The following is an 11,791-nucleotide window of genomic DNA, read 5'->3' as shown; positions in this document are numbered from 1 at the left end:
GCTCTGCTGAATGGATACGGTGGTGATAGCAGCCTGCCCGCGTGAATGGACGAGGAGGCGGGCTAATGGTCCAACGGCCACTATTCTGTTTGGATTTTTTTCACTGCCTGTTTTTCAGTCAGTCTTTTACTTCATTTTCTAGGGGAGGCGAGATTTTAGTTCCTGCCTCTACGGTGGGTACGCCACTGATAGCGTCACAATCATTTTTAAGCACTTAGCTTTGGCTATTCAAAAATAGCAGATCTCAAATCTTTGCTTCTGGGGGTCCCTGGCACAAAACATTTTCAGATGGGGGTCCGTGGCCAAATGTATATCAATTTAGGGGTCCTTGGCATGAAAAAGGTTGAAAACCACTGTTCTAAATGGCAGTGGTTCACAAACTTTTTAGCTCAAGAGTCTTGAGGCTTGGGTCCGGCTCCCGGGGAGACATCAAATTTCTCTTTTGGGTCTTGAGTCTTCTCAAGACCCAAAAGAGTCTTGAGTCAAGACCCAGGCTCCCGGGGAGACATCAAATTTCTCTTTTGGGTCTTGAGTCCCAAGTCCCAAGGTGGAGTCTGGGTCTGAGGTTGGCAGGTATGCTACTCTACTCTGTTAAAAAAATGCAAGGCGGGGGGGGGGTCAGTATGACCCCCCCGGAAAGAAATCTCCTGTTATCAGACGGTCTGAGGTTGGCAGGTATGCATATCACATGAGTCATTGTGAAACAATTATGATTATTGTATTTATTTCATTTTATTTGAATGCAGGGTCATTAAAATGAGTCCATATACAAACACATGTGTTGAATTAACTGTGGAAAAACTTGAAGAACAAGGCACTGGATTAAGTAAGCTTGGCTGTTAGCCTGGTCCATACCAGGCTAACTTCAGAGCTAAATTTCCATGGCAACTAAGGTAGGATTGCGTAAATTTTCTTTCGTGAAATCGAGTCATGGATAAACTTATCCAGAGTGCTCTGGCTAAACTAATCTGGCAAGATAATTCAGCTTTCATGAAACCGATTCATTGCTAATCCTGGCTAAATTAAGCCAGGATAGGTGTCAAATCCAGGTTTAACCCCTAATTCTGCTTTCGTGAAATAGGCCCCCCAACAAATAAGTGTAACAAATAAACAACAAATCCCCAGTCTCCATTCTCTCCTTCTAGTTCCAATACCTTTTGAAGACTGCTGAGAGCTGCTTTGGGATCATCCTCCTTGAGGGCTTTGGACTTGAAGTACTGGTTCTCTGCCGCCACCTGGTCCACAGTGGGTTCAGGATCGCTGTCTTCTGAGTATTCCAGACCATAGTCCTCTTCGACGTCACACATTATGCTACCTCTTCACAAGTACACCTGCTGGCTGCTGCTATTAATTGGGCAATAATTAGTACCACAATTTGTACTTGTACTCCTCTCTAGTTCTCGGCCGGCCGGCCCGCCCTCCCATTAGCCAATTTTAATATAGGATAGCAGTTCTACAAGCTCGCAACATGTGTCGTTATTTTATTGTTCTCTAAATCCTAGTATGGAGCTAAGTACTTAATTGTCACAAATATCTTCGACGCTTCTGTGGTACAGGAGATGAATCATTGTTTCATAAACTTGAGGTTGTTGGTTCAAATATAGCTTTGGGAACTTTTCCACTCTACATCTAAATACTATCAGGCTAAGTATTAAATTATAAACAGTTTGGAACACGAATGTATGTCTTCATCGTCTCCGACAGGCCGAAGGCATGGCCGAGACTCTGTTTTCGCCCCCGTCTGTCCGTCCGCCTGTGACCAACTAATCTCCGGCACCGTTGGACCGATCGGTGTGACACTGGGCACACACACACACACACACACACACTCCCTGGAGAACCTCCGAATTTCAGCCTGTTATAGCAGCACCAGTTAATCGATTTTTATAAAACTTTTATGGCCCACAATAAGCTACCTGGCCTGGCGGAGACCTGTGCTCCGAGGAGCATATTTTTTATAGTCGTTTTATATTTCTGAAAGTCTTTTTGAAACATGTTATATATTTTTCCTGACATTAAAATGGGTCTGCGACCCACAAATGGTCCCGAAACAGTGTTTGAGAACCACTGGGATTAACAACTTTAGAATGTTGGTCATATTTGGACAACAGCCTTTAAGTGGCTCTGTATATACTAGGGGGGGGGGGGGGGGGGGGGGGGTGATCAAATGAATATCAAACATCGCAACCTAAACATTGTCTGGGGTGCACACAAAAGTGTGAAGTGTGAAAACAAGCCCAGAAGTGTTATAAAGTGAAAATAGACAACAGACTCAACCTAGAATTGTTTAAGCCATACAAATAAATCCTTAACATTTTAATTTAATATTGAAGTATCAAAAGACTGCAAATTAACAATTCAGCTGGAAAAGGATTGTGAATACAAACAGAAATTTTGTAATTTTGATTGTAACCATAAAAGCTTAATGGAAAAAAAACCATTTTGATCACTTAGAATTGAGACATTTTAATATTCCTTTTCTGTCTTTTAACAACATCAATGTTGTTAAAGGCAAATCATCCTGTAGAAAAGACTGATTTGTTTTGCTTTTGAAAGATTACAGCATATTTACAGATATTGTACAATTTATATTTACCTAAGATATTATCCAAGTTAACTGGTAAACAATGTGATCCTACTTTTTAGTCAACAATTAAACACAATGATGTTCAGTTATGACAGAGCACAATTTTCAACCTTAGCTTCATAAAATTGGTCCCCACTAATGCTCATTCTACAATTGGTCCCCACTAATGCTCATTCTAAGATCATACAATTTCCATCTACTCACTCTGTCTCACTGGTGGGTGTGGACAGTTCAGAAACCTGCCTAAAAATTACGTCATCGATGGGGATTCTAAGCTAATAGAAACATCCTCTCTTCCTGGAAAGTTAGCATGCTGAAATAGAGGCCTTTGTTCTTGCATGAATAGAACAAAAGTTTTAAATCTTGTTTTTGAAATGATCTCACTATACCTGCCTACAGCACCAATGATGTCACTGGTAGGCAGGTTTCTGAACTGTCCAGTCCTCCTCTGACACACAGAGTAGACAGAAATGGTGCCATCTTAAAATAAGCATTAGGACCAATTATATGAAGATAGGTTGAAAATGAGTTAGGTGCTCCTTTGAAGCTGCAATCCGGATCTTATCGTATGAATAAAAAACATAAAAGTTAACTGGTTTCTTTAAACTTAACACTGAGGATTTTACTGTGTAGAGAGGTACAGGAAATAATCTTTAGTCAATGATATATTCATGTGATATCAAAATGTCACAAAACAAACAAACATTTGGTGTCCTACCAGGGTCGAACTTTCTCAAGGGAAGAGTAGGGAGACCACCTCCAACCACTGCAGAAGTATATTGTGTTAACATATACTGTACATACAAATTATGTTTTATTCATAAAAACGAAGAAAAATAAACAATAAGTCCTGGATTGCAGTCTTAAATGGTAATACATTTACACATGTATCTCAGAATGAAATATGTATGCATCTTTGCTGTAGAGTCAAACATTACCTGTATGATTCCCTGCAACACACACCCCCCCCCCCCCCCATCCTTGCCAATACTGGTTTGGTCCAGCGATTATGCAGGCTGGGCAATAGTCCTTGAGATTGCTCGTCAATAATCCACAGATTTTCCCTTAGTGGCACCAGGCATTAGATTGGAACGTAGCTTGTACATGCAGTTGAGGGAGTCGAGAAGAAAGGTACGTGTAGTGTTAATCTCCATCAGCGTCAGGTTGTCCAGCTAGAAAGGGAAATGGACAACAAATTAGGTGTGAAACATGCTCATACCATGGCTGCGCTCACACTGCAGAGAAAAGTGTCCCAAATCAGATTTTTCTTTTGGTTTGAAGAGGGGGAAAAAAAAAGTCACATGGAATCTGATATTTTAATATTCTGATTTGGGACTTCCATCCTAACTCGTCCTAACTCCGATAGGCTACGTGTCCGACTTTGGCAAAACGATGTAAGTTATTATCTCCGCCAGGTGATCATGCTTCCGCCTGTCTGTGTCTGTGTGTGTGTGTGTGTGTGTGTGTGTGTGTGTGTGTGTGTGTGTGTGTAATCATGCATACTACTAAGCAGATCAGCATCAATTCTCAAATATTTTTCAAAATGGTCAACGACAACTGTCAGTTTTGTAACTTCACAATCACAGAGCAATCGTCCCTCCAGACTACGGTATACATGTCCCATATGGACAAGAACTAGCCAATTGGGGCGCCAATGGCCAAGTGGTTAAGGCGCATACCACATAATAGGCTCCAATAGTCTGACAGCGAGTCGCCGATTCGATTCCCAAGCCTGACAACCTTTGCTGTGTGTCACTCGGACTCCCTGTCCCTGTTTCCTGTCACTCTCTACTGTGTATCTAAATAAAGTAAATAAAGATTTTTAAAAAATATATTTTTAAAAGAACTAGCCAATTCGGGCACCAGTCTATATAGCTTAACCATTAGCCAATTAAAACGCTCCTGTGTATGGGATGTACCATCAAATCATACAGGCTATAACATAAAAATAAAAGTGTCCCCTTTAGTTGTTGCTGGGGTATGTGTCACTGTACATTTGCACATTCGTCCTCTGCATTTAACCATCCTAACTATTAGTAGCAGTGGGTGCTATTAATACAGCACCAGGGGGAGCAGTTAGGTTTCTTGCTCAGGGACACTTTGACACACAGACTTGGCGGAAAAGGGGGGCGAACCGGTGATCTTCCGATTCCCAGGCAGCCTCTCTACCCACTCAGCTACTTCGTCCATAACGACCACATGCCACACTTCTTTTCAATGTGTTCAGTGTCTCCAAGTTACCTAGTCTTAGGTTGCAGTTGCAGTTCCATTGCCCGTGCCTTTTGATACTTGCACACAACCCCAAAACATGCCCCAGACAGAAATATGGAGAAAGGTAGGGCATTATGCCACCTGGCTGAGATCTGTGCATTATTGAGCACACCTTTCTAGTCGCTCATTTGTGCATGCAGGTCATTTGAAGAGGATGATCAGTTCGAACTGTGGTCGCACTTTAAAACATTTATGTGAAAGAAAAATAATAATGATGATAAATCAGATCTGAGCCATAAATCAGAATTCAATTGAGCATTAAGTCTGAATGCAGTATCTCTCTATTGTAGGGAGATACAGCCATATGTGCTCACTGCTCATAGTGTGAGGCAGAAAGCAGATAGGAGAGGAGACACAAAGTTAATAGCTGGGTTACCTTGGCATGAGCCTCCTGCTGGTTGATGAAGCTGTCAGCGGAGAGGCGGAGTTTAGCTATACGCGTGTCCCAGATGTCCTTGACCAGCGTGCGGATCTCATCTGCTTTAGGGATGTTGTCAGACGCACTGCATAAACACACATAAGCCACACATCATGGACGTTGTAGCATAGTAATGGCTCAGATGGGAGGCAATATCATATCGTCGTTGTCGGGCAGAAACTATTATTCTATTTCAACTTATGTTTTCTTCGTAAATTAATGCCCTATATCAACGTACAAGAGTGGAGGCCAAAAGGTGTGAAAAAAGCAGCGACGCATTGTGAGCTTGTAGATCTGCTATTTTGGAAAAATGTTAAGTGAAAGTGGTTGATTCTGTTTGTGTGCATTATAAATATTGAACAGAGGAAACGTATTAACAACAGCTTGTGACTAAATAACTACACTGGATCCACTGGAGAACTTTTTTCTCAGGTTTCTACCCGACAGCTTTGTATCATTGTCTGTTGCACTGATGTTTTGTTCAGTTGTTTGAGTGTTGAATGCTTAATGGACTACAATGGAAACAAGCCTTTGGCTTAATTGTGTCTCATCCATTTGACGTCTTTTTAACTCATTGTACTGCTGTACTGCTAGTCAATTAAATGTTGAATCAATCAATCATTCAACCATGACTGTAAGAAAGTGAAATAGATTTGTCTACTTACTGGTTCAGGAGCAGTTTGGTCAGCTCCATGTAATAAGGACTGGGAACAGGAGTAAAGGTATCCTCCCTCCTCTCCAGCTCCCGAATCTCCTCCAGTTTCTCTGCACACCACACACACACACACCAGAGGAGAGCATTAGAACCAACAGCTTTAAATGAGTAGTTCACCCAACAAAATACTTATTTTCTATCAATTACACACCCCATGAAGCATTGAATTCATGGAGATTTTTTTGTTTTTGTCGCATTCCTAAGCCAATAATTTGATTACCGGCGGAAAGATGCTAATGTATCCGGTAGGAGACTCAAAGGAGACTCTTTGAGTCTCCTACCGGAGAGAATGCCGGTCATCAAATTATTGGCTTAGGAATGCGATAAAAACTAAAAATCTCCATGAATTCAATGCTTTATGGGGTGTGTAATTGCTAGAAAATAAGTCATATTTTGGGTGAACTACTCCTTTAAGGTAAGGTAAGTGAGATTTTTTGGTTCAGACAAAACATTTCTTGCTAAAAAAAAAATCACACCCTGTGTGAAGTGGGCGGTGTCTTGCTAGCTAATCACAATACTGAATGGAGTCAACCAATCATGTACAAAAGATAAATACATTTATTGAAACACTCTTTATGATGGACGAAACCATAACTCGAAAAAAACAAATTCTTGGTTTTTTTCGAGTTATGGTTGCTTATATAGGGCTATGCACATGTGTCATGTGACACTGGCCAATCACAGTCCTGAATAGATTGTTATTGGCCAATCACAGCGCAGGATAATTCTACTAATTTCCTGGGCCCAGATCACAGCGCAGGAAAATGTACATTTTTCCAAATCTCACTTATAGGGGCGGTTTCACCGCCCAGAAAACAAGGTTAAAGCTCTATATTCTGATAGCAATCATTGCTATAGAGCAGGGGTCTTCAACAGGGAGTCCGGGACCCCTAGGGGGTCCTCAGAGTTACTACAAGAGGTCCGTCAAATATTTGTGTGATAGGATTATTTCTTTTACATTAACCCCTAGGATCCCAATTCTGAGGAGAACTTTAGCAGATCTGCAAGTTGCTACATCTACAACTTGACGACCTTGCAGGATTATGCAAAGGCTAAAATGTAACTTAGATAGCATGTTATGTAGACAGATGCCAGGTCATTGTTGACCTGGCATCCTATAGTGTGTATAGTTTCAATGTAGGCTGATGATAGGTTCTCGGTTTACGTATGTATTAGTTATTATTAGATTATTAGTTTACTTATGTATTAACTTATTAGATTACTATTTCTATGCATTTGATGTCTTGTGTCCTTGCTTACTGTAAATCGCTCTGGATTAAGCGCGTCTGCTAAATGCCTAAACTGTAAAGAGTAAACTGTACAGCGATTAACGCACTGCGAGGCGTTGTGACTTGTAGATCTGCTATTTTTGGCAAAGAGGTTTGGTGTAGAGGGGGGGAAAAAGAGCAGACCAAGTACAGAGCCAAAGGTCAAATTTACTTAGTATTGAGGGTTGGTTAAATGTCTGAGAATACATACACATTAATCCAACATACACTGATGACAGTGCTGTCAAACAAGTCTATGAAGGCATCTATGAAATCTACAATGTAGAGCCTTTACCTTTAAGCCTACTGCGAGGGGCAACTGGGTTGAGTTTAGTTAGACGCTAGCCCCTTTCGCGACCCTGTTTACCTTTTTTATATTTGGGAAGGCGGTATCCAGGGTCCCTTGTAGCTCAAAACACGCTCTCTCGTACCGGCGGCTACCACTGTCTGGTCTCGGGCTTATAGCTCGTCGCTTAGAAGTTGCAGAGATTTCTCAAAGGTACCAACATGAGCAATACTAACGTGCGAGAAAGCGGCATTAAAGCGCGCGGATCGGCGATGCCGTTTAACATTTTTAATAATTTAGTAAAACTTAAGCTCCTTTCTCACACTCTGCTCCTGCAGCGCCACTTCCCATGTCCCGCCTCCCCGCGTTGTGATTGTCATGCAAGCATGTAGGAGCTCGCCAATCAGAGGCAGTAACGTAGGACCATAGAGTTATGGTAGGACGCGCAGATTGTCAGTCACCGCGGGGAGGCGGGACATGGGCAGTGGAGCAGAGTGTGAGAGAGGAGCTTAAGTTTTACTAAATTATTAAAAATGTTAAACGGCATCGCCGATCCGCGCGCTTTAATGCAGCTTTCTCGCGCGTTAGTATTGCTCATGTTGGTACCACTACCTTTGAGAAATCTCTGCAACTTCTAAGCGACGAGCTATAAGCCCGAGACCAGACAGTGGTAGCCGCCGGTACGAGAGAGCGTGTTTTGAGCTACAAGGGACCCTGGATACCGCCTTCCCAAATATAAAAAAGGTAAACAGGGTCCCGAAAGGGGCTAGTTAGACGCGTGCATGAAATTCAATGTCCAGAGCTGTTGTATACTTTCGGATATGTCAATCCATTTATTGACCATAAATCATATACACAATACACTCAAACAAAAGCATTGAATGCAGACCTACGTGGCAACATGAAACACGGTCAAAAACTGTGTGGCTTTTCCCCATTGCCACCTGGACACAAATCACCCACCAACCAGGTATAAATGGGTAACCACCCCCTGTGGTGGTTGCCATGGCTACTGACAATGCCACACCTCTGCAACATGAGGTAGATATTAGGGCCACACACTGTGATTTAAGAAGACATCAGTGTCATTATCACCAAGGCCACATCATTCATTTACATAGAACAAACAAAATAAATATAAAAGGCATTTTGGCTCCAACATACAACACAATTTTATACAACATGTAGTGGGGGTCCCTGCTTCATTGCTCTCTCTGCTAAGGGGTCCTTGGCCTGAAAAATGTTGAAGACCCCTGGTATAGTGTGTTCAGTAACAGGGGTCTCCCCAACTATCTCTTCAGCTCTATGAACAGAAAACACATTTACTAGTGTTAAAGTAAAAAAAGATGTCTGTTCACTTCTTTATGTCATCACAATTTCACATGTTTATCCCGGATGAGTTATATCTCCAGAGTTGGAGAGACAGGGAGACTCTAGTCTATAGCAATGATCAGTATCAGAATAGGGCTATTGAACACTTATTTTAAAGTTGTACAATGCAAATTCACAACTAACGATTTTTAGCAACCTCTGCTGGTCACTACCGTCACTGCATACAATTTCCGTAGTCCTCGATTACCCAGAATTCCATTCGTTTTCACCGGAAGCCGGAAGCGTTTCAAAAAGCGATCTTTTAATTGTTTTATACTATCTACGGATCGTTTCTCTTAGCCAGTGGAGCATTAGTTACCATGAGCTGTGCTTTCTTTTTCTGTTCTTTTTCGATCTTCCAATCCTACATTCTCTTAAAATCAGCGTGAGGTTCCTTTTTGTTATTAGCGCGGTAGTTCCTGGCCAAACAGGAAACCGTTGCGGTATTTCCTGGCCAAACAGGAAACCAGTGCATTTCCACCTCCGTTTTCCGGCCAGATGACGTAATTTTCCCGGGAAAGTCCCCCCCTTCACCGTTCAATAGTAAATATATAAATAAAAGGCTTCCGGGGGTGAAATTCATGGAGTGGGTGTTGTGAAACTTTTGCCACTCACAAAAGATATACAATTTAACTTTAGTTTTGTTGAAAAATTACCTAGTATGCCTTTAACAAAATAATATCACTAACTAGAACTACACTTTTAACATCAGAAGAAAAGTTCACACACACACACACACACACACACACACACACACACACACACACACACACACACACACACAGTTTGATTTCAAGCACTGTACAAACTGTAAATATTGTTGTAGGGTAAATATATATGCACCTTCTTACCTACATCCATCCACTCAGGAGGCACAATTCTGCATTTCTGTCTCTGCTTCAGATTGAGAGCCAGCCATAGAGGAACTTCAACAGACAGCCCAGGGTTGAAGGGACCTAGGTCACCCTAGTGAGAGAAAGTCAAGATAAACAAAATACTATTAACCAGAGTGGTGTAAAGTAACTAAGTACATTTCCTCAAGTACTGTACTGAAGTACAATTTTGAGGTAATTTTACTTTACTAGAATATTTCCAATTTCTATACTTTTGAAGAAATAGCCGATCTACAAGCTCACAGGCTATTTTCAAAAGATTTATAGACATTTTATACATTTGAAAACTTGTGAAATGGGACATTCTGCATAATGAGTACTTCATACTTTTGGTACTTTATCATTTTGATACCGATACTTTTGTACTTTTACTCAAGTTAATTTAGAATTCTGGACGTTTACTTAACAGAGTATTTCTACATTGCAGTATTGATGCTTTTAGTTTAAAAAATATGAGTACTTTTTCCACCACTGACGGTAACGTAACCATGTTTACGTGACTCTCACAAACCGTAGGACCAAGTTGTGTCTGATGCTCGCGCTGTGCCCGTTTATTAAATATTCTGTCTTCAGAAGCAACGCAACAAACTCACCCCGATCAAATAGATCTTGTCAAGACTGAAGTTCGGTATGATCTTCACCACCTCCTTCTCGGAGAGGAATTCTACCTCAGAGGGATCCATGTTTCACTAAAAGTGTTTGTTATGTTTTGCTCAACTTAATGCAAATATTCCGCGCGCGAAAGATTTGGCGGAACCGGAACACGTAGGACTCAGTGTTGCCAGATTTTGTGAGAGAAATAAGCAAACGTCGATGAAAACAAGGTCGATCTATTAGCCGATCTGCTATTTTCAAAGAAAAATCTTTGATTGGCACTAAATATTTTCAGATCTGTGGCCAGGCAAATACATATCAATTTGGGGGTCCTTGCCATGAAAATGTTTAAGAATCACTGGTTTAAACAACATTTAGGAAACAAGCCCAAATAAGCAACTACACGTTAGAAACAAGCTAAAAAAAAAGACGCAACCCACAACTACCGATATTTACAAGCAACTTTACAGAGAAACAAGCCCAAAGTCGCTTATAATAAGCGGACATGGCAACAGTAACCGGAATATGTAGTTCTATTTCGTCAGAATCGTCACCAGACACAGAGACAAAACAGAATTGTATTATTATTGTTGTTATTATGTATTCACTTTTGATTCAGATATTATCTGTGAGAACAAAGAATAAAACATCCCTCGTAAATCCACTTCATTGAGGATTTTTCCTCTGAAAATATTTGAGTGTTGGAAATAGGCGCCAGCAGTGGTGGAAAGTAACTTCATTGATTGATTGAATACTTAATTAGCAGAGAAAACACACACAGGAAAGTACAGTTCAATACAAGGTCTGCTTCGAGGATTTTAAACCCAAGAAAGCCTATGGCTTGTTTCATTGCAGGGGTCCTTCGGGGGTCCTTTTAGTGGTTGATTGATTGATGTAGGCCTACTTTATTTAGTAAGACATGAGAACATCAGTACATGGAAGTACAAATTCACAATACAAGGTCTACTAAACTGGGAGACTCATTAAGCACTGAGCTTGTTTAAGATGAGATCCCCATGCACACAAATCATGATGACATATAAGAGACAGACAGATATACACACTACTATACAGAATGTATGATAAAATGTGGTGCTAAATATATTTCTTATTACCCATGAAGTTCAGATTACTTTCACAGAAGCATAAGACTCAGCGACAGCTTTACATGATTGTAAAGTAATAGATTAGGCTACTGTATTCAAGAGAGCGGACGGGTTTACAGTATGTATGAGTTCCAGTGCTCTTTGACTAAACAGTCAATGATCAAAATAGTTACTTATACACAATGGAAGTTGTTATCCCACATCTGCTCTGATGATGACAACTGCCCTCTGTGGAGCCAGCTCATAGGTTGAGAGGGAAGATGGCACGGTGACGATGAAGAA

The 11,791-nt window shown here is 41.0% G+C and overlaps 1 protein-coding gene across 1 annotated transcript; it reads right to left on the bottom strand.

The window, feature by feature from the left end:
- Positions 1–3,566: 3,566 nt before the first annotated feature.
- Positions 3,567–10,547, bottom strand: gins2 (GINS complex subunit 2). Its single transcript, XM_080439853.1, has 5 exons — positions 10,403–10,547; positions 9,768–9,882; positions 5,942–6,041; positions 5,235–5,361; positions 3,567–3,759 (listed from the first exon to the last, which is right to left on the bottom strand). Exons 1-5 carry the CDS (start codon positions 10,490–10,492, stop codon positions 3,631–3,633), a joined length of 561 nt encoding a protein of 186 aa, XP_080295979.1. The 5' UTR covers positions 10,493–10,547; the 3' UTR covers positions 3,567–3,630.
- Positions 10,548–11,791: the final 1,244 nt, after the last annotated feature.

This window comes from Gymnoscopelus braueri (genome assembly GCF_963280865.1).
Source record: "Gymnoscopelus braueri genome assembly, chromosome: 1".
In the NCBI taxonomy this organism is placed as follows: domain Eukaryota; kingdom Metazoa; phylum Chordata; class Actinopteri; order Myctophiformes; family Myctophidae; genus Gymnoscopelus; species Gymnoscopelus braueri.
Note: the sequence above shows the minus strand (reverse complement) of the source record. Positions and strands in the feature narration are given on the sequence as shown.

Coding starts and splice junctions, on each gene's coding strand:
- gins2 (XM_080439853.1), bottom strand. CDS start 10,492: ATGGATCCCTCTGAGGTAGAATTCCTCTCCGAGAAGGAGGTGGTGAAG. Junction 6,042..9,767: donor TCCTGAGTGGATGGATGTAG/GTAAGAAGGTGC, acceptor TGTGGTGTGCAG/AGAAACTGGAGGAGATTCGG. Junction 3,760..5,234: donor AGCAGGAGGCTCATGCCAAG/GTAACCCAGCTA, acceptor TTCCCTTTCTAG/CTGGACAACCTGACGCTGAT.